Source organism: Thunnus albacares, chromosome 7 (assembly GCF_914725855.1).
Source record: "Thunnus albacares chromosome 7, fThuAlb1.1, whole genome shotgun sequence".
In the NCBI taxonomy this organism is placed as follows: domain Eukaryota; kingdom Metazoa; phylum Chordata; class Actinopteri; order Scombriformes; family Scombridae; genus Thunnus; species Thunnus albacares.
This window is the reverse complement of record NC_058112.1, coordinates 11,077,458-11,100,914: the sequence shown is the minus strand read 5'-3', so window position 1 is coordinate 11,100,914 and position 23,457 is coordinate 11,077,458. Positions and strand designations below refer to the sequence as shown.

The following is a 23,457-nucleotide window of genomic DNA, read 5'->3' as shown; positions in this document are numbered from 1 at the left end:
ACACAGCATAGATGTGACAGCTCATAATAAACACACAATCAGCTTATTTCTTCAGCTGCATTCAAACGATTGATATCAAAGACAGTTTTATGTCTTACGAACCCAAGCAAATTGTTAATGCTATGATCTGAATACAGTTTTATAATGATGAAAAAGAAGTATATTATAAAAAAAATAATGACATTGTCATATATATCACACACACACACACACACACACACACACACACAAACACACACACACATCTATATCCATAATTAATTTCTTTTGTGCATGTATATTAACCATGTCTAATGATATACAATATACCTGTAATAACTGGTATCAGCTTTGATTGTATGTTATTAACATGTCTCATAATAAGACATTAAAATGTCAAATATCACAATGGCTTGTAATCAATCTATCCATTTTGAAACGTTTTAAAGTGATGGATATCATGTTTCTTTCTATCCATAAGCGATGGAGTGTGTTTTGGATAATGTATTTATGACAGCTCATTGTTTTGCTAAAGTGAAGAAAGTGTGTATTTATATCATAACATGCTGTCAGAACAATAAAGAAGGTCGAAAAGTAACATCATGCATATGTATCCTCATGCATATGGATTCCATGTGCCAGCAGTAAACACTGACGCAGGATGAGTGGAGGAGAGAAGTAGACAGGAAGTAAGAAATGGAAGTTCAGTGGTTCCTTCATGCCAATGGTTGTTGTATTTATATCCAGGAACGTGCATGGGCTCTCTGGTAGTTCCCACTTAGAGATTTTCTCTCCATAAATGTGTGGTTGTGTTTCCTTTGCATGAGTACGGTTACACTTTGAATGTCTGCCACGCTCTCTCAAGCTTTTTGGTGTAAGCACTGGTGTCTGGATCAACCATTCGATGGTTGTTTCCTGCAAAATACTAACCAATATATCTTCTCTTTAAGCAAACACTAAACTGTCATAAATACTGTATGTTGGCATGCAATAACCACACACTCCATCTACAGAATATGTTTGTTTACAGAGAGCACCATGATGTTCATAAGACCTTGTAATGCCATGCAAAATAGATTACAAGCAGAGCAACCGCAGTACTTGACCTTTTAAAGAATTGTGATGATACATGTAATGCTGTATGATTGTTTACGACAGCGTAATGCACTTGAATGTCTATATAAAGTCTTGTAATGCATTATGCATGTGTTGCAATACATTATTTTATAGGATATTATAGATAGTGGCTTATGCAGTGTTACCGGCTGAGCCTATAAAAGCATCAGCACAGTATTATAACATTGCTCTGTCAAGCTTTGGGTCTGGAATAGAGCGGAATAGATAGTGAGTCGATTAAATGTCTTAAATTGCTTTTTTTCATTGCTATGATCTATGCTTTATAATCTATGGTATGATCATGCTCAGTTTAGATTTTCTCACATTAAAGTGTCTCTCTGTGACATTCCAGTTTTGGGTCTTTGATTTCATCTTCTAGACGGTGTTCATCCTGTTCTCAAACATCCACCTTACTGGGCAAAATTTCTAAAATAACATATGCAAATTCTGTCTTAGGTGGATTTTCCTTGCAAGTGCCTGGGTACACTTAGTACTGAGTATGACTGAAGTTCAGTGTGTGTGTATGTGTGTGTGTGTGTATGTGTGTGTTTGTCTCTCTGCTGGTGAGACCATATGACTCTATCTCCCCCTACAGGCCATTTATGGTGCTGCCACCTCTGATGGAGTGGGTGCGTGTGTCTGTTGCCCACACTGAACACAGACGCAGCTTCTCTGTGGACAGCGATGATGTTCGGCAGACTGCCAGACTGCTGCTGCCCGGAGTGGACTGCGAGCCACGCCAACTCCGGTATGGCTGTAAGCCTTTAGGCTCCAGAGTGTGTGCACCCAAGCACTTCACCTACACACCGAAAACACTGCAGGCACATATGTGAACTCACGCACAAACACATACCTCAGTGATTCAGAGAAGGAATGATATTTCTCATACACTCATCTTCCCTGTAGTGTAAAAAAATCAAGCTTGTCAAGTGTCCAGGGAAAATATGGCATATTGCAAACAATCAAAACAGTCAGTTTGCACTGTGAATCACATTTTGTGCTTTGCCCTTCAGAACGGATGACTGCTTCTGTGCCTCGAGAAAACTGGATGCTGCCTCTACTGAGGCAAAGTTCCTCCAGGACCTGGGCTTCCGTATGCTCAGCTGTGGACGCACAGACCTGGTGAAGCAGGCTGTCAACCTGCTAGGTCCGGACGGTATCAACAGCATGAGTGAGCAGGTTAGAGACACAGTCAACACATTAAATGATGATTATGAAAGCACATTTACACGCCAACGCAGATACACAAACACACACACAGAGCTTGCGGAACAGAGGATTTTGTGGAGTTTGCTTGGTAAACTGTGGCTCCCTCACCTTTGAGCGCTGTGCAGACTTGTGAGGAGGAAGGCAGTCATACTTATGAGAGTTTATTCTGACATATTTTCTGCTGCAGCTTTTCTGCCAAGGAGCTCTCTATTATATCATGACTACCACCTCCAGTACAGTAAATCGTTGAGGGAATATTAAAAGTGTAACTCAAACAACTTTCCATAGGAATATCAACATTTAATTTGCAGCTGATCTAAGCAGAAACTTTTGAATACAGAGTCTAATACTGCATATTTCTGTCAGAAGAGCTCTGCTGATGTCCCAGAAGAGATACTGGTTTATATGGTATCCTTTAAAACTTCTGATCAATAGCAGAACATTATGAAACTGAAGGTGCCTGCAGTAGAACTGTCAAGTATACAAAGTTTGGAGCAGACCAAAAGTTCAGCCTTGCTTTGTCCTACTTTATTGTAAGTTGGGTTTCATAATGCTATTTGGTGTTATTTTGGTGTCTCTTTAACATCTTAAATGATCCGGTTGTTCTCTGTACCTGTGCTTATGAAGGGGATGACCCCACTGATGTACGCTTGTGTCCGTGGAGATGAGGCCATGGTGCAGATGCTGCTGGATGCAGGAGCTGATATTAACAGCGAGGTGAGTGCTGATGAAGTTTCTACCCCTATTCTGGTTTCAACATTGAGTAGTTCAAAGCCAAATGAAGATAGTTATTCAGTATTTACAGTCTTATACTTGAAAGGTCTTAAAAGGATATAACAATGTGTGTAATTATTGATAGAACTATTTGTGTGGTATTAGAGAAATTAGAGAAAACCCTATGTGTTGTCCCTCATCTCCCCTTCTCAGTCCTCTCCTTGTGCCATGCTGCTAAATGTATAAGAGCTGAGGATCATGAGGCATTGACTGTCCTGCCATCTTAGCAGATTGAAAGGAGGTGCTTTGTAGTTATATGTACAGTGAAACTCACTCGAATTTCAATATTTTTTTTTTAAAGAAAATGTGATAGTTTTGCCTGACTTAGAGCAAACTTCTCACAGAATCTGCAGAGAATCGAGATGGCATCCTTTGACTCTGTGCTGACGTCAGAGAGGACACTCAGTTAAAGCCTCATGATCCTGCTCATTGTTAGTCACCTCAGCAACAACATGTCCCATCAGCCATTGTGTCAGAGTTGATTTGCAGTCCACTGCATTCATGACCCCTGGCCAAAGCACAACGCACTGTCGACTAAAATATTGAGACCCACTTTCAGATGCATATTATATACATTATATTTTTATAATGCGTCTTTCAATTTGGTTTTAGATTTGAACAGTTGAAGACAAATGTTGCATCTTTCATGAGCTGGGCAGCTTTCAAAATGACTGATGTTCCCTCAATTCTCACAAAGTTAGAATAATTTCATCAGCATGTGTCTCTTCTGCCTCAGATCCCCTTTTTTTCTAAAGCCACCTGAGGAAAATATGTGCCTTTGTGCTTTGTTCATGTGACTGTGTCTCATGCATGTCATGCTTTTATTTGGCTTATAGTTATTTATTGCAGTTTCCCAGACCAAAGAGATGAGCTTTAGAGAGATCAGTCAGGTCAGAACCCTTATCAGAGAAAGCCCAGCAGACGGTGGAAAGATCAGAGCAAAACCATTAGGACGAGGCCTAACTAGACCGATCAATCCATCGTGTTCATTAGGAGGTGAACACAGTGACAGGATGTCCTCTGCAGCCCCAGGGTTCCTAGTTAATTACTCTTGTTTCTCCTGTAGAGCTTCCTGTCCCCCTCTCCTCCCTGCAGCTGCTTGTCTTGTGCTCTATTGGCCACGTAGTAGTTTTAATGGCTTCGTATCTCTCTTCCTCACCTTCCTCTCACATTTGTCCCCCCCAACCCTCCTTCCCCTCCCACCTACCCAACCTACCTGTGTCCCTTCCCCAGGTGCCAAACTCAGTGCACAAGCACCCCTCAGTCTTTCCCGAAACACGGCAGGCGACGCCCCTCACTTTCGCCGTGTTACACGGACATGTGCCCGTGGTGCAGGTAGTGACATCCTTTCTCACCTGTGATTCTCTCATGACCTCTCGTTGTGCTTCAGCTCATGGTTGGTCATCATTGTCATTTTTGTCATCAATGTTTCTCGGTAAAGACAGGGAATTCACCCAGTCAATCTTTATGTCTGAACAACTGTGATTAACATGGCTTCCTCCTGTCAATTAGTCTTTTTGAGCAAATAGATCAGACTGCATTTAGCGAGTGCAAAGTACAAAGACAGTGATCTAATTGTTATCGAACACATCTAACTAATTCAATTTGCCCTCTAAATGATCTGTCCATTGGATTTTGAATCATTAAATTCTAATGGAAAATGTTTACGCAATTTGACCTCTGATGACATCAGAAACAAGAAAGAACGCAGTTAAAAATATTCAGCTCAGAGTAAAATCATAAAGTGTATTGCCATTGAATATGTAATTATGTCATTTCACACTTCCCAAGCTGTTACTTTTAACTGCAAGTCATTTTTCAACTTATTAATGTGTAAGATGATATAAAGAGATGCAGGAGCTTTTTAGATCATGTAATGTGTAATGCACAGTGTTATGTGCTTAAAAGAAGACTCATAAAATAACACGACAGTTAAAATAACAAAGCATAAAGGGAGATGGTTAGCTTAGCTTAGCATAAAGACTGGATTCAGGGGGAAACAGCTAGCCTGCTGCCATCCAAAGGTAAGAAAATCTACCTGACCTCAAAAGATCATTAAATAACATGGTGTATCAAAAGTGTAAAACCAGCAAGGTTTATATGGGGTGTGTGTGTGTGGGGGGGGGGACTATTTCTTGGCCGGGTGTAGTGACCCCAAGAAATTACTGCACCCAACCAAGAAATAAAACAGAAACTTGCTGTACTTGCTTACTGCTCTGTATCAATCATTGAGCTTTAGAGTTGTTGGTGGGCAAATTTTGTTACCTTTGGACAGAGCCAAGCTAGCAGTTTCAGCCTTGCCTCAAGTCTTTATGCTCTGCTAAGCTAATTGCTGCTGTAGCTTTATATTTAACAGACAAATATGCAAGTGTTATTGGTCTTCTGATCTTCTCCTCTCTTTGTCTGCCTCTTTCTCTTCCATCATGCTCCTCTGTGTCCCCATCCGACCTCTGCAGCTGCTGCTGGATGCCAAAGCCAATGTGGAGGGGTCCCTGCAGGACGGGATGGAGAACTACACAGAGACCCCACTGCAGCTGGCTGCCGCTGCAGGTATAGAGCTCTTGTCCAACTGTACTGTACCGTGCTGAGAGCACCAGCTGGGCATCTATAACCAGCTGATAACCACACCTGGCTGTCAGCGTGATCATTGGCTGAGTTATGACTTTAGAGGCATATTTTTCCTGGGGGCTGGAAAAATAAAGACAAATAGAGGCATGCATGCAGAACAAATGATCAAACCTTTTCCTCACTCTCATCTTTCTCTGTCTCTCATTCTTGTTTAATCTTGTTATGTGCGTATAAGCTCTGCCAATCATTTGTCATGCAGGTAACTTTGAGCTAGTGAGTTTGCTGCTGGAGCGGGGGGCGGACCCCATGGTGGGAACCATGTACCGCAATGGCATCTCCACCGCGCCACAGGGAGACATGAACTCCTACAGCCTGGCAGCAGCTCATGGACACAGGTAAGCATCACTACACACTGAATAAACACACACACAAACTGACTCAGTTCATTCTGTGTATTCAGCATATAATCTTGTTTATGCACAAACAAAAACTCAACAGAGCACATCCATGAAACTGACACCTCAGCTGTTGAAATTGGTTTGCCTCATTAGATGTTTAACATTGCGTGACTAAAGTCCTGTTGTTTTCTTTGTGTTTTTGCTGTTATTGTTCTCGGCACTGTGCAGTCTGAAAAACTCTGCACACTCATCTGAAATGTTTGAGAATAAATACCAAATGAAAATTCAATATGGTCTCTCTGTGCCACATTAAATCCCTAAAACTAAAATGAAACTTTTACCCCTTTTTGAATTCCATGATTTGCATAATTTGTAACATTTGTTATATCACTGTGATGTGAGATCGTACAAGTCCATCATTTAACCGTTTTAATCTTTATAATCTATAATACTGTATGCAAAACAGTTATTCCCTAAGATTTTTTGTTTATTGCACAGTTTCCACCAAACCTGGTGCAGTATCAGTGTGTCTAACTCCATTGATCCATAGAGTAAAAAACACACATCATTCAGGCTCCTCTTATTTATAAGCAAGTTTGAATTTTAACTTGTGACTTGTATTAATAATAGCCCATGTTTTGTCACCACTTTCATATATTTAACAGTAAGTATAGTATATTATCCATTCGGCACATGAGTTTTTTATTTTAGATACCTGCCTATTTGCATGAAATGAGCAGTTTCAGTTTTCCCCTAAAGGACTTTTTTGTTTCCTGATATGTTTATATAACATTACTTTATCAAACTATATTTGTTAATTTAAAAAAAAGCTTTATGCTGCAATAACTATCAAAGCTGTGAGACAGTTAATTTCGGGTTGTCTGTGGCCTATCACAGTAATGAGAATAACTTAGTGATTAACATATCACTTTCAAAATACTCAGACATGTTTATTAATTATAGAAATGCAACTGTTTCCTATTATATTGCCACTTGTTGTGACATATGCAATAAAAAGCAATTAAATAGAGTCCACGAATCTGTACTGACCTATCAAATGCAATTCCTTTTTTTTGTTTGTTTTTGTTTTTTTTTCTTCTAGAAATGTATTTCGTAAGTTGTTGTCTCATACGGAAAAAGGGAAAGGGGATGTTTTATCCCTGGAAGAGATTCTGGCAGAAGGTTCAGAGCTGGAGGGGAGAAGTTTGTCTGACATGGACCTGATCCGGACTGGGAAGGCCAAACTTAAAGCCCTAAAAGAAGCCATGTACCACAGTGCAGAACACGGGCATGTAGACATCACCATAGACATACGGAGCCTCGGTTAGTTGACTCTGAACACATGGCCATGTAACTCCTACAGTATCACATTGTGTATGTGTTTAGTATGTTTGTGTATTTGATGTTTCATGTGTGTTTACCTCTATAACTATTTTCAAGGGGTTCCATGGACCTTGCACAATTGGCTGGAGTCTCTGCGCACATGTTTCCATCAGCACCGCCGGCCTCTGATCCAGGGTCTTCTGAAAGAGTTCAGCTGCATTGAGGAAGAAGAGTACACCGAGGAGCTCATCACACATGGCCTTCCTCTCATGTTCCAGATCCTCAGAGCCAGCAAGGTACAATACAACACTGTCTGTTTCACCTGTCAAATAATTTTGGTTTTCAATTATTTAGAGTTCAGATAATTATTGAAAAATTAATAGAACTTTTTCCAAAGCTACATTTTGATCCCTATCTTTAACATTTTTTTGTCAATATTTCTCATGTTTCACTGTCCTATACTTTTACAAATACCTTTTCTGTTTACCAAGCCACGGCTGCATTTGCCTCTCTTCTTGTATGATTGTCATTAGGTAGTCAGGTCATCAGCTTCACAGAGGCTGACAGAACCCCAGAGGCCTACTCAATATCAATTACCTAAAATGATAATAATTTATGATATGCCCCCTCGCTCCTCTCTGCTGCTGCTTATTAGATCAGGGCCCTGTCTCATTACTTAAGCTCATGATCCCCTTGATAAGCTATATTAGATCTAAAACAGCACATCATTGTCCTGTCTGGCACCTCTGTTTGTTTTGTCTCCTTTGCCTTGACTTAATACTATCCTGTCAGCATGATGAGTTTTATTGTCCTTGCTGAGATGGAAGAAAAACAAAAACACTGCAGACACTCACACATTCACATAATACACATAATACACACAGCCAGACCTGCAGAGACACACGTGTGTGCAATCTCATATCGACAGTATTTATCTTACACCCACACTCACACACTTAGGCCATCCTAGTCCTCAGTGGATTGCTGCAGTGTCAGTCCTTGTCTCTGTCTTGGCTGATGTATGGCAGGGCCAGTGACCCTCATCTCTATGAGGGCCTCAGGGACCGCTGGCACTGTTTGCCCCACCATGAGAACCAGAGAAATCAAGGTAGAGGCCGTTCATCTTTCCTTAGCCAGACAGTCGGCTTCCTCAGCCCACTACAAAACTCAATTTCATTTCACTGTCTATCTATCTATCTATCTATCTATCTATCTATCTATCTATCTATCTATCTATCTATCTATCTATCTATCTATCTGTCTATCTATCTATCTATCTATCACACATTGTGCTTGGCTGAATCCAGTGAAATGCATAGTTGTCCCTGGTGGAATATGTGGTTGTTAATAGCTGTTTGTTGGCGTCACGCTTCAGTAAGAGCAAGAAACCTGACTGCACACATGGGGCTTGTAGAGTTGCGCACCACTGCTGCAGCTGAATGACACTGCGCCCCCATTTCTCTCTCAGCTTTAGCACCATACATACACACACACACACACACACACACACACACACATGCAAAGTTAGGAATAAGGATAAGAAGATCTTGCTCTCCGGTCTTTCTCCTTCTCACTTCTAGTTCAGCCTGTCATGGTGTTCCCCGTTACAGTAATCTCTGAGGAGCTGAGGATGTGCTAAATGAGTCTGATATTCATCTAATCCCCTTTGAAAGGTGTGAGAAAGCCATGACATTGTGGCATATTGGAATATTTTCTTGAATAAAATAAATGCTGAGTCTGACACAAGGTTGCAGAAGTTAAACGTCTCTCACTGTGCTGATGATTGTGTTGGGGATGTTTGTGTGCGTGTGTTTTTGTATAACATGGACTCCTTCCTGGATGTTGGCTGAGCACAGTCTGCCAAAACAGCTTTCCTCACCCTCTGAAGTTGTGTTACTCTTTCTGTGTTTCCTCAGAATGAGGTGATCAGCCAGCAGCTGTCTGCAATCTTCACCCAGTGTTATGGCCCATACCCTATCCCCAAACTGGCAGAGATCAAGAGGAAGCAGTCGTCACGCCTGGGTGAGACCCTATTTTTATTTATTTGAAAAGAAACATTACCATGTTACTTGTGTAAAAAAAAATCTATAGTGCATGATAATGTAAAAAAAAAACCACAGCACTGAGGCAGCACAAAATCACTGAGATGTATTGCTGTGAGCCAACTGTCTCTAAATGCTGGATGAAGTGCACAGAACGCCATCTAGTGCTCAGACATTGGAACTGTAATATAAATATAACCTGAATTAGAATAGTTGAAATTAAGAGAGTAAGTTGCACACCCCATTTGTTTGTTTTTATGATATCAGAAAAATATCAAGTTTTTCTGGCCATTTGTCTTTTAGATCCTCACTTTCTGAACAATAAAGAGATGTCTGATGTTACCTTTTTGGTGGAGGGGAAACCTTTTTATGCCCACAAAGTCCTGCTCTTCACAGCTTCCACCAGGTAATGCTTTGTTCGCAAAATACACAAGTATACAACCATTTTTGATAGGATAGGATTCTTCCATTAAGGCTGAGAAAATGTAAAACACATACATTTTGTGTCAGTGTGTTAAATTAAATATGAAAAGATAAATTCATTTATAAAGTAATAACCGAGTGCTTTCACTGGTCAACATACAGAGACTTACAGTAGATTCATCTGTCACTTATTTGTTACATGTCAGAAGTGAAATATGAATTGAAGTTATCTTGATATGTTGATGAAGTGTGTTGTCAGTACTGCACATTCCTTCCGGCTGATCCATAAAGTCATTTTTTATTGCCCCTGGGAGCTTGACAGGACGTCCATTTCACTCCCATGTCATGTTACATTTATGATAACAGATAAGTCCCGTCATCAAATGACTGAAGGGAAATTACACATAACTCAACAAACACGTTGTTGATCCTCTGTTGACATTATGCCCTCAGAGAAAACATCAAACAACTCATGAAAACTCATTTTCACCTATTAATTCAAGGCCTATTGTGCTCCATGCTACAATCTGCTGAATACTACATTCTTAAGAGCTTCTTGAGTGTTAATAATACAAATAAAGACTGAATTAAGGCTCATCTTTCCAAACCATGGCTGTGATTTCTCCTTTTTTACATCTGTCTCTCTCTCTATGTCTCATTTTTCCTCCTCAAGATTCAAAACTCTTCTAGCAAACAGGCCTTGTGGTGAAAACACCTGCATCGAAATCAGCAATGTCAAGTATCACATTTTTCAGGTATTGTAACTAACAAGAGAGACATTTGAATTAAAAAAATAAACCACATATTCATATCCCTTCCTTTATAAAATCATACTGTATTTATCCTGGGAGCTGTGTGTGTGTATGATGTCTTTTTTTCTTCTTTCAGCTGGTGATGCAGTATCTCTACTGCGGAGGAACGGAAGCTCTGCACATTAGGAATACTGATGTTATGGAGGTTAGCTCGTTATTCCAGCTTTCACTTTAACCTTCGAAGTTGTATTGTATACTGCTGAATATATAGAGCTCACACTGAAAACAAACCTTTATACATGAAACATATTCTCAAAATTTACTGTGGATATCCATTTGTAATGTCCATCATCAAGTGCTAAACTTAAACAGTCATTACTTGTGGTTTTGTCGCAGCTTTTGTCTGCGTCCAAGTTCTTCCAGCTGGAGGCGCTGCAGAGACACTGTGAGATCATCTGCTCGAAGAACATCAACACAGAAACTTGTGTGGAGATCTACAACCACACCAAGGTGCAAACAGAATTAGAAATTCTCACAGATACATAGAAAGTAAGCATTTTCATTGTGCAAAAACAACCTTTTTTCTTTTTTTTCAGTTTCTTGATGCTCCAGACTTGGCATCCTATATAGAAGGCTACTTCCTAAAGAACATGGTAATCCTGATTGAGTTGGAGCCATTCAAACAGCTGTTGTACGATGCACCTCCAGATAGCCCTGGCTGTGACATCCTGCAGGACCTAGAGAAAACCTTGGCCATCCGCATCCAGTCCATCCACCTGTCCTCCTCCAAGGGATCCATCGTCTGAACTCCTTACTGCACTCATGAACAGAGAATATTTATCAGAGTGATAGAGACATGGCACTCTACTGAGATATATCTGAGTGACAGATCATCTCAAGTAAAAGAGAAAAATAAGACTGGACTGTCCCGTTACAATCTCTGTGAAGCTCATCAGTTGCTAATAAGCTTCTTGTTATCTTAGCACAGATGGTTACAAGTCTGTCTGTCTGCCTTGTTGATATCTGTCTACTATGAGTTAACATGACATAAAATAGCTAGATTATGCCACAATTTGCCAATAACATACATGACTGTAACAATGTCCTTTGTTCAGCAAGAATTTCTCAGCTAAGTACAATAGTACAAAATGTGTGTTACATGTTGAACTGAACGGATGAGGTGGGACGACGGAAGCTCAGATGAAGAGCAGCAACCAACTGCAGCAGTCAGAGCATCTGAATAATCTGAATACATGGCTCCTGGTTGAGACAATAAACAACCTTAGTGTAATGTGATAAGCCATCCTTACCTGGCTGTGAGGAAAAACTGCCACCACATGTTGTGATTATTTGCTTGAACATCTGGACCTGTACAGAGTCATTAATTTGTATATCTGTCAGTCACTTAGCAGTATTCATGCTGATTACTCTTTAAAGCCAAACACAACTGACAAGTAGGCTACCTGTGAGGTGACTGGTGCAAAAGAGGGACATTCATCAGCTGACTTTGGGCAACTGGCTGGGAAAGAAGATTTTTTCTTCCTCCATTACTGTGTAAATATTGTTGATAAAAACAGATCTATTGATTATGTAAGTTAATGTATATATCCACAGATGTTTTCTCATGTGTCTTACTGTTGGATATCGCTGTAAAAAAAAAGGTAATCTTATAAATATGTGTTTAAATGTTGCATGTCAGAGGGATGACTGCGTTTTGGATTTTCTGTTTGAACTGTTGGAAGATTAAGCAGCTTTCACTCTTATAAGACTGAACATTGGGTGAGAAATTGTTTTGTCATCAGCATGGGTCACTAAATGTGTAGCAGTCAAATGGTGTCGTCATTTCGTGTGTGTGAGAGGCTCCAGGTCTGTTTAGTCCTGAACTGGAAACATAATGCTGTTGGCTGTTTTCCAGGGATTGTGAAACCACATGCCGTGTATATGTGTGACTTGATAAAGATTAATATATAGAATATGATGAATCTGCTCTTAAAGATTCTTCTGGTGCAGTCTCTGGCTTAAAAACACCTGCAATGGTACATCTATTTTTCTGTTTGATGTAAAATGTTGAAGGCTGTCCCGTTATTATTTTGTTCTCAACAGCTAAAAGGTTAGATCTCAGCTGGAAAGTAGTTTAATGTGGCATCTAACTGTTCACAAACCTATGCATTCTTGGATAGTCTAAATTCTAAGTGTTGATCAAGTCACACCACTCTTATTTATGGAGTCTCAAAACTGACAAAATATGATACAATACGATACAAAATACTTAATTAACTGAAACTGAGTGCCACCATACAAATAGGACAAACATCAGGTAGGGCAATAAACAACATGTAACAATAAACAACAGATAAAAAGGCAATCACATCTCAAAGCAGTACAATATAGGAGGAAAGCACAGCACCATAACATCAATGTGGCTGTATGACACAACATCAACATATTCATGGTCCCCAACATTACCACAATCCTCAATACATTCACCAATAGTCCTCAACATCAGATTATCGTCATTGTCTGATAATCAACATCAACAGTGACAGTAAAGAAATGCAGTTCAAGGTTATCAGACAAGTAAAAATATAATTGAATACATCCAAATAATATTGTTAAATTACCAAAGTAAGCATGCTAACACTACTTGGACTGTCACTGACACCGTGCTTCCATAATTCATCTTCATCCTCAAATGTATGTGTCTTTAACTTATCTTCATCAAGGACCACAATGGAAATGAGTCTTTATTGTGTCATCCTCAACAACTTGGAGATCTATATGATGAATTTAATGTGTCTGTCCTCATAATGTCAAACAAACTTGACTAAAAACTCCTAATAAGTGTACGCTACCTAACTTTGTTAGCCTTTGCTTGCAAGCTAAAATGCTTTGCCTACTGTTACAAGAGTTTATGCAGTGAGGCTACAGTACTCCACAGTACAGTATATGGATGATTAACATTACATGCACTGCCTGGTGTAGTTTCATAACACAAGTTCAGCTATAAGCCTAATGTTTGCTAAAAAAGGCTAGTGCTCAGAGTGTTTATGTATTTTCAGTGAAGCTTTAGCCACACACAGAAGATATTTGGACATTTCACAGTATAAAAAGGTGTAAATAATAAAATGGCTGAATTCCATTTAGCTGCTTCAGTTTCAGGGTCCTGTGCATGCTGGTTCACTATCACACTGTCATGTCTTTACTGGGGCACTTGAATCAAATAGAGTAACCGTTAATGTGATTAGTAAACCTGCATGGGAAAAAAAAAGACAATTTATCTGCTTCAGCAATTTTGATACCTTTTTTAAACTGTCCATCTTGAGTCCAATAAAGTTATAAAAGTGTTGCTAAATCGGTAGAGTACTCTTTTGACAAAATTATAAAGTTTTACCTTTTTTCACTCCATTTTAATTATTCAGCTAACAATGATGTATTTAGCTATATTTTTGACTGATAACATTTCACTACATTTTGTCAGTTTTGAGGCTCCATATGGTAAAATGTCTATTATTTCAGAGTGCATCATGTGTATGTTTCAGATTATAGTGTGTATGGATTGAAGCAGTGTGTTGTGCCCGAAAGTTCAAAGGGGTGGCTGTGCAGAGTTGGTGTCACGGTCAGAGAGGGAGACAAACAGACAGGTGTAATGGAAGTCAGAGGGGAAAAAACCCATCAGGCAAAGTATACACCCATAAAGAGAAAGAAAAGAAGAAAGAAAACATCAAAACCTTGCACAGAGAACAGATGTGCACTTGTTCTCCACTGGTCCACTTGTGTGTGTGGTCAATGCCCTGCTGCTGTGGAGAAATCTTGTCTTCCTTCTCAGGCAGACATGCAATATGTATCAATTTAAAATGACTGTCAAGAGATTTGTGCTGCCATGAGATGATATTTATTTTTGCCCAAGGCTTTGTGCTGGCCTGCCACAGTGAAACCCAAGTGGCAGACATGATACTGTTACTCATTTCTCTCTATATGACATAAATGTCAGGGGGCAGCAGGATAGTCAGGGTTTGTTTGGCTGCATGGTATTGTAGATGATAATGACATGATACATTTTCAAAATCAAATTACTTGGAGTAAACAATCTAGTCAAGCTATTTTGTCTCTTTTTTTTTTTTTTTTTAAGGGTATTGAATTATGTCTCATCTAATCTGTGTTCCTCAGATTCCATTTAATGTCTCAAGAAAATTGTTGCAATCTACTTTGCTCTCTTTCAGTGTGTACGGTATTTGCAGTGCGTGTGTGCGTGTGTTTGTGTGTGTTGGGCAGAGACATGAGAATGAACTAAGGGGTGACAGCAGTTGTCAAGGAGTCGCTATGGTTACCGCCGCCCATGAACAATGTTGAGTGGAGAACGCTCAAAAGACTGAATGGAATCCTGAGGTGCACATACATGTACATGCTTATACACTGACACAGTTAAAACACACTCACACATACTTGGGATGTAGTCACCGAAAAGGATTTCCTCCTGAATGAGGAGATTCTTATTTGAAGCAGAAATTATCCATCATCAGATTAGCTGTGCAGACAAGAGACTGTGTGATTAAGCCGTGGAAATGTCTCTGTTGCCTCTTTTCTAAAGCACTGCTGGGCATCTTAATTTACTGGGCTGTGAACTGCAAGTAGAGCGCTAAGTAACACCAAGGGAAGTTGTGAGGTGAACTCCACAGGGGGATACATTCAGCTATACACCAAAAACCAATTGTTTGACACTGTACATGATGGGGGTTAGTTTTTTCCTCTTTGTGGCTGCTTCAATTCTCTTGCTACAAACTTGAATTCCTCAACACATAACTTTCTGTGTTGCCATGCGCTCAACTCTGAGTGTCTATTGTTCAGTTTTGTGTGTGGGTTGATGTGCATGTGTGTGAGCAAATGGGAGGGTAAAAAAAGGGGTGTTTGCCCTACTAACTCTGCCCCCAGCGCGAGCCCCTTCATCCTCCCCTTGTTGTCATGCACAGGCGGTCTCCCTTTGGCACCAAGTAGGCTGGCAGCACAAGAGCCATGTGTTTTAGCTCCACGCTTTGAAGGGCTCAAAAGAGAGAGAGAGAGAGAGAAAGAGAGAGAGAGAGAGAAAAAAAAACTTTTCAGAACTGTTTCTGAGAAGTGTCGTGTAAGAGAGGGGGAGAGAGAGAAAGAGAGAAAAGAGGAGGGGTGAAAGAGAGTGTAAATGTGAGGGAGAGAGATGGGGAGCAGAAGGAGCTGCAGACAAAAACAAGCTGTCTTCCATGTGGTGATTTGATTTCAGTTGTTGGAGGACACCTTTGCTGGATAATATTTGGGGAGATTCTGCAAGTCACAAAAACAGGTGAGTGTGGATGGAGCAATGTGTGAAAAGGAGCAAAAGAGTAAAAGAGGAAGATGTAATAAGTGGCATTTGTGGCTCGAACAAACAAAAAGGGGGGAGTTGTTTTCGTGGTACTACATGATTAGTAGCCTAACGGTTCATTTCCTCTTTAATGTTTAAGTTTAATGCACTAATATATTTTTTACTAAGTTCCCATGTTCTCTCATTGGACCCCTTGTTAATGAGAAAAGCTATGAAGAAACATGTTGAAAATAGGTTAAAGTGTCGATATAAGCCCTGAAATAATGTAGCTCTTTAATTACTGACCACTCTGCAACAAATTCATGCAATTCTCTGTAGCTCCTTCATCTTTTTGAAATTCCTTTATTTCCCAGAGGCTGCAACCCTCACTCATCGTTTCCCATCCCATCCTTGAAGCGTGCAGTTAACCACCAACGATTTCAATGATGCATCATGAGGAGCTGTCAGCCAGAGAGGAGTTCACCTACAGCCACATGTCCACTCTGGAGAGGGGTGGTGGGACACTGGGACGGCGAGGCGACAGGGGAAGGCCAGACAGGGATAGGCCCGAGCGGGACAGCTACACAGTGGACGTGAGGGCCAGTGACCTGCAGCTGGCCCAGCCGGAGCATCTAAAGCACCCCTGCTTCAGCTACAGGGCCTGGCTCTACAGCGTCCTCATAGGGGTGAGAGGAGAGATGGAGGGAGTTAGAAAGGAGGCACACTACAGGATTTAACTATTTAATCCATGACACACAAATATGAAAGGTTGGGGTGATTTTTTCCCAATCTTGAAAATTTGAGTGGTGATGGTGTCAAGAAATCTTATTTTGTGCCTCCACAATTAAGTGAGGAGAAATTATATCATCATATTTTCCGGATTGATGAGCACTTCAGATTAATGTATTTTTGTGTGCATGGGTACGCATGAGAGATAAATATTGCTGGCATTCCCGTGTAGTCTTACCCATTGAATGCTTTTATAAAAGTCTGTATTTGTGTGTGCATGCATACCTGTGTATGTGTCCTCAGGGCAGTCTACTCATCACATCTGGTTTCTCTCTGTACCTGGGAAATCTGTTTCCTGTTGCTATGGACTACCTGCGCTGTGCTGCAGGCTCTGTAAGTGACCATGACCATGTTCAGCCACAGCCATGCTCATGGTGATATCACCTGACAATACCCTAAGGTGTTTATACATATTGTTAGGATTTAAAATGCCAATGACACATCATTTTCAGACAGTATTTGTTGCCTTTTTTCACAGGGCCTCCCTGCGGCGATAGCCAGTTTCGCCATTGCCAAGAACAGACATGTTGCAGTGAGTAAACAAAAACACCTGAAGCAAAAGAGATGATTATGTTTTAATGGGTTTTTGACAGAAGTTCCATTAGGAAATCAAGGCTAGATACTAATGTATGTCTCATGTTTTTTTGTTTTTTTTGTCAAGGTGTCAGATTTCCAGGTGGTCTATGTGTCAACATTTGCAGTGACGACCACCTGCCTGGTTTGGTTTGGTTGTAAACTTGTCCTGAACCCCTCTGCTGTTAATGTAAATCAATCACAGATCATATAGTAATAATATCATGTTAACAACCAATTGTTTGGTTGCACATAAGCATATCAAGGCATTATTCAAAATAAAGCATTTTTCTCTTTCTTTTCCATCTGCTATTGTGTCTCTGGTCTCCCTCCTACTCTGTCTGTTCTAAGATCAACTTTAACCTCATCTTGATGATTTTGCTGGAGGTGTTGATGGCCAGTACTGTCATCCTGTCAGCTCGCTCTGCAGAGGATTGCTGCTGCCACAGGAAAGTATGTGTGATTGATTGCTTTTGTTCCCCCATCTGATGTCTCTCCCCTGTAGCTTCCACTCTTCTATCCTAACTCAATCTTTCCGTCCATCTTCCAGTCAGTGACATATGACAGAGCTGTGGTCATGACCCCCGCGGTATTCCCCACTCGACTCCTCAAAGCATATTCTGTGAGTAGTCATCAATTTCATTGCATTTGGTGTCGCTGTGTGATCAGTGGCTCTCAATCACTGAGAGATGTCTGTAACAGGTGATCGAAGTGATCGTGGGAATCTCTGCTGTGTTTGGAGGCATTATTGCACTCAACATGGACGCTTTGCGAGCTGGGCCCTACTTGTCTGTCACATTTTTCTGGATCCTTGTGGCTGTAAGTTTTGCTAAAGCTGACTTTCCATTATGACACAGATTGCAGCTCAGAGTGATAATTTATCACACACTTTGATCTCTAATCCTTTGCAGTGTTTTCCGAGTGCTATTGCCAGTCATGTTGTGTCAGAATACCCCAACAAATGTCTGGTGAGTACAAGATAGTGCTGTAATTGGAGCCAGTTTTGTGAATATTTACCACACAAAGGGTCAATGCAATCAATAAAAGTAATATATTTTGAACTGTCAGAACTCCATTACTGATTCATTTTTTACCACGCTGCCTCCTACTGTATGTTATGGGGAGGTTAATTAGGATAGGTCTGGAGAGGAAGGATAATCCTTATTGTTCATAAATACATTTCACACATACTGAGTCTACCGCCTTCTTCTGGGTCTATGAACTTCTCTTTTTTTCACCTCCTCGTTTTTCTCTCTTCCTGGTGTCTCTTAGGTGGAGGTGCTGATTGCCATCAGCAGCGTGACATCTCCCCTGCTCTTTTCAGCCTCCGGCTTCCTCTCTTGCAGTGTGATCAGCTTTATTGAAATTTTCCTGCATGATGTGCCTACAGCCAAGGTAAGTTTAATGATGTTAAAATTCACCAGTAGGTGCAGGTTTTCTATGAAGCTCTATCTATTCAGTCTTGGCCTCCTTTTGAATGAGAGACACTGGAACAGATTTTCAGGAAACTGTGAAATTGATTCATGAGAAATTTCACTCAGAATCATCTCATTTCATCTTCATGTGTGTGTGTGTGTGTGTGTGTGTGTGTGTGTCTGTGCGATCCAGCAATCCTATGACATCCTGCTGCTGATTCTAATGGTGCTGCTACTGGTGCAGGCAGTTCTCACTTCAGCCACTGTGGTGCACTGTGCCGCCTACAAGAGTCAGCTTCGCATGGGGGCTGTAGAGTGCCACGACAGCATGCAGACCCCAACCCAATACTGTGATGTACGCACCAAACACACGCAAGAGTTATGAACACAAACAAACAAACCCATCTGTCTGGCTTTTCCTCTCCTTGTCTGTCTCTCCACTTCCAACAGGAGACATGAATGTTGTAATATGACATATTTAATTCTGCCCCAGCTGTTAGACTCACCAGCTAAAGCTAATGTAAATGGCATAATAAAATGTATGAGCTGGGAAGGCTATTAGAATCATCTAAAAAAGACATTGTGCAGCTCGTCGTTCACACGTCATTGCTTTCAGTGTTTTTTGTCACCTTTGCCCTTCTCTTTTTCGTCTCTCTTCAATCTCTTTCTCCTTGCTCCCTCTTCCTGTTTTGCTCCCTCAGCAGCAAGCATCCAATGGAACGCTGCAGGATTTCGACAAAGACAGAGCCTGGAAGGCAGTTGTGGTCCAAATGGCCCATTGAACAGTCCTACAGTACACAGAGAAGTTTGATGAGGAGTGAAAAAAGGGAAAGTTAAAAAGAAAAAAACTCCGCCATAAAACTCTTTAAGCTGTAAGCAGAGGGGTACAACCTGAAAAGGCAGTAAAGATTTATTTGGAGTGACACGGGGAGATGGAGAAAAGGGGAGAAAGATGGAGAAAAGGAAGGAGTGGAGCAGAGGGGGATTTTATTTGGTTTTTGATCGGCACTTTTATTTGGTGTATGTTTTCTGTTTTTTCTGGGTATTTGTTACCTGCTTGGAGGAGTGGTTTTATTTGACCTGGAGTTTGGACCGGTCACAAAAGCACAAACAGGGTTACGTCATTGACACCATTTAGCCTGTGTGCAATAAACAATCATGAGCCAGTTACTGTATAAAGGTTTTTTTTGCACTTTGGCCGAGCAACAGAGCTTTGTGAAGTCTAGTAAAATGGTAAATGGACACAGAAAAAGCGCTTTACAAGTAATATCAGACTCACAGTAGTATTAGCTTCCTGTTCTATATGTGTGCTTTTTTACAATTTTATCACATAAGAGAATTATGTGAGATGAGATGTATGCAGGTTTGGTACATTTTTAAATGCATGGTGACTCAACTTTCCCTTGACACTGGCTCAGTAAACTCCCAGCAGGTATTAACCAGTCATGGCCTGATGATGGTTTCACACAGCCACATTTATGGCAAAGTTTTATCCAAAACAAAACATGTTTGAAGAAAGGGCTGATTCTATTCTCTGCAAATGTGTATCCCCAAATTAAACTGTGTTAGTTCTTCTGATATAAGCTATTGTTATTCAGTAATAGGCCTCTGTATGTCTTCTCATGTACAACAGTCTGGTAGTGGTCACAGTAGTTGTCTGCAGGGAGAGCAGGTTCATTACTGCAGATAAATTAACTGAGAATATGCAAGAAGTCTTAACTGAATTTCTGTCCTTTTTAGAAAAATAAAACTATTTTTATTAATTGTAAAAAATGTGTGTATTTGTTATTGTTATAATTTCTTAATGTTTAAGCCTTTCGCACTTAATCAGTCTACAGATACATGGCTGGACGACAGACTGAGCAAACCAGACATCAAACACATATGACAATTATTACCTGGATGCTAAAATATTTTAAAAGTTATCCTCACAGGCTGTGATGCAAAACCTTCACATTCCTGATTCCTTGCTTGGAAATGAGAACTGTGTTGTGTTCTCATTATTGTTGTACTATAATTTGTTTGCTATGTGTTAATTTCCTTCATTTCCTTAATTATGTTAATGTACCCTCCTCCCTTTGCAATAGTCTGTATTATAAACTGCACAATATATTCTTATTAACACTTAGTCTTTTGCCTTTCTTACATATAATATGAGCATACTGACTATACCTCAAAAGGGCTACATGGAAAATAGAATAAACATTGCATTCACTGGAAGTATTATGTATATGTGCCTACACTGATGCATGTACAAAGAGGTTTGGTGTGACAAAACCGTTGCATTATTTTGCATTTTTCATACCACCATGCCAGGTAGCAGGAAGCTGTTCACTTACATCACATCTTAGATATGAACATCCCCAAGATCTCTGCAGCAATGAAGCTGTCTGTGTGTATGTATGTGTGTGTGTGTGTGCGTGTGTGTATGCGTGTGTGCGTGCGTGCATGTGTGTGTGTGTGTGTGTGTGTGTGAGAGAGAGAGAGAGAGAGCGAGCTTCCGGCTTCCCTAACCGGCAGAAACCGGCTTGGGGAAAACTGACTTGTGGCTCGGTCCAGCTGACAACCACCGGGTGTGTGCCACTTTTACGCTTTCACAGTGCCTTGTAGGCACAAGAATCCAGCAGAGATTTTCTAAGGTTCAACTTAATTAAAAGATGGTCCCTATTCAGCAGTGATGTAGTGACAATCTGTGTCATTAGACAAGAGCACTATTAACAATTATATTTAAATCAAGGCATTAATTCATGCTGTTTCTTTACAGGACCTCCCTCTAGGAACAATCCCAGCTTTCCTCAACATTCAGCCTAACTTTAATTACCACCACAAGTTGCCTAAGCAATTAAATGATGCCTGACAGACACTCATAGCAGTTGTAGAAGGCTGCACTCTCTTCTGAAATTGAGTTTTTTGGTTTACCCTCCTCTGCATAATCCCCAATTGATGCTGCTGCTGTCTTGGGTGCTTAAAAAAAGAGGGAAAAAAGCAACAAAAAAGCCCGGATACCCAGATGCTGGCCACACCCTGTGAGTCTGAATGACAGTCATCTTGCCCATTGGCTGTTTGAATGTGTCTGTAGCCAGTCCCACATTTACAGATGATAGGCAGGCTGAGTAAACCTATCAATAGAAAAGTAAAAGGTTGTCACTGCCTTGTAGTTAGGTTGTAGGCAGAACGGACGGAAGATCTAAGAATTGAAGCCGGTCTGTAGCTTGTTATTAGACGATATCACCTAATCCTAGATTTAAATTGACAATTCTGTGTTTCATACCCAAATACCATTTATGGTACTTTATCAGCGATGATGTCACTGTAACAGCCTATTAACGTTCACATGGGAGTCTAGATCTGTGTACTTTTTTCTGGTAAACCTGTGAAAATGACTGTAGGTATAATTAGTAGGGTGTCGATTTCTACAACATAATTGATTGAGTTTTTCAGCATCTCTGCCAACACACCTCCTGTCCTCCCCTTTTCACCGTGGGGATATAAAAAGCGCGGTGATGTGATGAACTGTAGAATCTTAATGTGTTATCATCCCTTGTTTCTGAGGAAGAGGCAGGGCAGGCAGGAGGAGAGGAGAAGAGAGGAAAGGAGAGGAGAGGAGAGGGAGGGGAGCTGTGGGGGGAAAGGCGGAACAAACCGGTGTGCTCGGATACATGCTGTAGCTGCTCGCCCGCACTGCAGATTAACTCTTACCGTGCCGGGAGATGCAGCGCGACATGGTGAGTGCATTTTATTGTTTTCTCGCTGCCTGCACATGGCTCGTTTGTTAGCGCCAGAGAGGGAGTTTGGTATTTCTCCGATGATAGTCACCGATGTGGTCAGGTAGAGACAGCTGATGCAGGTAGTTAGTCTCTTAAAGAGAGTCAGGACAGGAAGATCTCCTCTTCTCTCATGCACACACACACACACACACAAACACAGAAAGAGAAAGAGAGACAGAGAGAGAGGGAGAGAGAGAGAGAACAGCACGCACACACACACACACTCTCAAACGCTACACTTGATGTTTAGCAGCTCGTCTCTTGCTGGCTGTTCGGGAGCTATCCGCTGCTCCGGTGCTGAAACAGCTCGTCATCCGCAGGCAGCTGCAATTCACTGCAATGCAAATGTCTCTGATAGAAGTGTGGTCCTCTTAAATCATATACCAAGTGGGGAGCATCCCAGCCAAACATGAGCTAACTAGGACATAGTGATCTTCCCACCCTAATGAGATGCTCCTGCAGTGTTCCCATAGAGACTTCTTTATAGTCAAAAGTGTGGGCACAATGAGGACGCTTTTTTCTCTTTCCTATGTACTATTAGTGTAGAGTAGTGTTCCTTTACATCTTCCTAAAATCTATTCTTGTACTGCTATCTGGTCAGATGTGTTTTTTGAATGTCTGCGAACAAGTCAGAGTCATGTGGGCTGAAAGTTCTTCCCTCTTCAGCCATCATCTGATTAATAATGAATGAACTGAGCTGCTTCAGCTTCTATACTGGAGCCTAGCTCTATCTCTTTGTAGTCGGTCGTATCGGTCATAGCCAAGCGGGATGCTGTAGTAGCCAAGGAATTTGGGATTCCCTGTCTAAACACTGGCAGCATCGCCCAACTGTAGGGCATAATCTGTTGTACTGGACCAGTGCCAGTGGCTGGCAGACAGGAGTGCAGCTTCTAAAATGTCATGCCGCCCCTTTAAATTTAAATTATACAAAGTTTATTTCTCCTCTGAGCTTCCTTCAGCCAGTCGATGAGGATGGAGATGATGTAGTTATCTTGATTGAAAAGGTAATACATGG

General features: G+C 40.9%; 2 protein-coding genes and 1 long non-coding RNA gene across 5 annotated transcripts in view; 2 read left to right on the top strand and 1 right to left on the bottom strand.

Annotated features, from left to right (window-relative positions):
- btbd11b (BTB (POZ) domain containing 11b) overlaps window positions 1-12,580 on the top strand; it is a 71,544-nt gene extending 58,964 nt beyond the window's left edge. The window contains exons 4-17 of the mRNA XM_044357557.1: window positions 1,691-1,843; window positions 2,109-2,274; window positions 2,932-3,021; window positions 4,312-4,413; window positions 5,535-5,628; window positions 5,906-6,041; window positions 7,147-7,367; window positions 7,485-7,663; window positions 9,284-9,389; window positions 9,713-9,815; window positions 10,506-10,587; window positions 10,721-10,789; window positions 10,981-11,094; window positions 11,181-12,580. Coding sequence (XP_044213492.1) covers window positions 1,691-1,843; window positions 2,109-2,274; window positions 2,932-3,021; window positions 4,312-4,413; window positions 5,535-5,628; window positions 5,906-6,041; window positions 7,147-7,367; window positions 7,485-7,663; window positions 9,284-9,389; window positions 9,713-9,815; window positions 10,506-10,587; window positions 10,721-10,789; window positions 10,981-11,094; window positions 11,181-11,390 — 1,825 coding nt within the window. The 3' untranslated portion in view covers window positions 11,391-12,580. The remainder of the gene's footprint in view (window positions 1-1,690; window positions 1,844-2,108; window positions 2,275-2,931; window positions 3,022-4,311; window positions 4,414-5,534; window positions 5,629-5,905; window positions 6,042-7,146; window positions 7,368-7,484; window positions 7,664-9,283; window positions 9,390-9,712; window positions 9,816-10,505; window positions 10,588-10,720; window positions 10,790-10,980; window positions 11,095-11,180) is intronic.
- A 2,902-nt stretch (window positions 12,581-15,482) lies between these two features.
- Window positions 15,483-20,519, top strand: mlc1 (modulator of VRAC current 1). 2 transcript variants are annotated; one of them, XM_044355497.1, is made up of 12 exons: window positions 15,483-15,898; window positions 16,273-16,584; window positions 16,931-17,020; window positions 17,166-17,219; window positions 17,349-17,450; window positions 17,612-17,713; window positions 17,811-17,882; window positions 17,963-18,079; window positions 18,172-18,228; window positions 18,533-18,655; window positions 18,869-19,030; window positions 19,380-20,519. In XM_044355497.1, exons 2-12 carry the CDS (start codon window positions 16,342-16,344, stop codon window positions 19,455-19,457), a joined length of 1,200 nt encoding a protein of 399 aa, XP_044211432.1. In that variant the 5' UTR covers window positions 15,483-15,898; window positions 16,273-16,341; the 3' UTR covers window positions 19,458-20,519. The 2 variants fall into 2 exon arrangements, with proteins under 2 accessions (XP_044211432.1, XP_044211431.1); XM_044355496.1 differs by having other exon boundaries at window positions 19,377-20,517.
- Window positions 16,483-21,647, bottom strand: LOC122985100. Of its 2 annotated transcripts, none has more exons than XR_006404023.1 (3): window positions 21,595-21,647; window positions 19,305-19,463; window positions 16,483-16,565 (listed from the first exon to the last, which is right to left on the bottom strand). It is a non-coding gene; the product is annotated as an uncharacterized LOC122985100 (long non-coding RNA). The 2 variants fall into 2 exon arrangements; XR_006404022.1 differs by having other exon boundaries at window positions 16,495-16,575.
- Window positions 21,648-23,457: the final 1,810 nt, after the last annotated feature.

Excerpts from the sequence above, each read along its gene's own strand:
- mlc1 (XM_044355496.1), top strand. The coding sequence starts at position 16,342 with ATGATGCATCATGAGGAGCTGTCAGCCAGAGAGGAGTTCACCTACAGC. Across the intron at positions 17,220-17,348 it reads CCAAGAACAGACATGTTGCA|GTGTCAGATTTCCAGGTGGT; the intron begins GTGAGTAAACAA and ends TTTTTTGTCAAG. Across the intron at positions 17,883-17,962 it reads GACTCCTCAAAGCATATTCT|GTGATCGAAGTGATCGTGGG; the intron begins GTGAGTAGTCAT and ends TGTCTGTAACAG.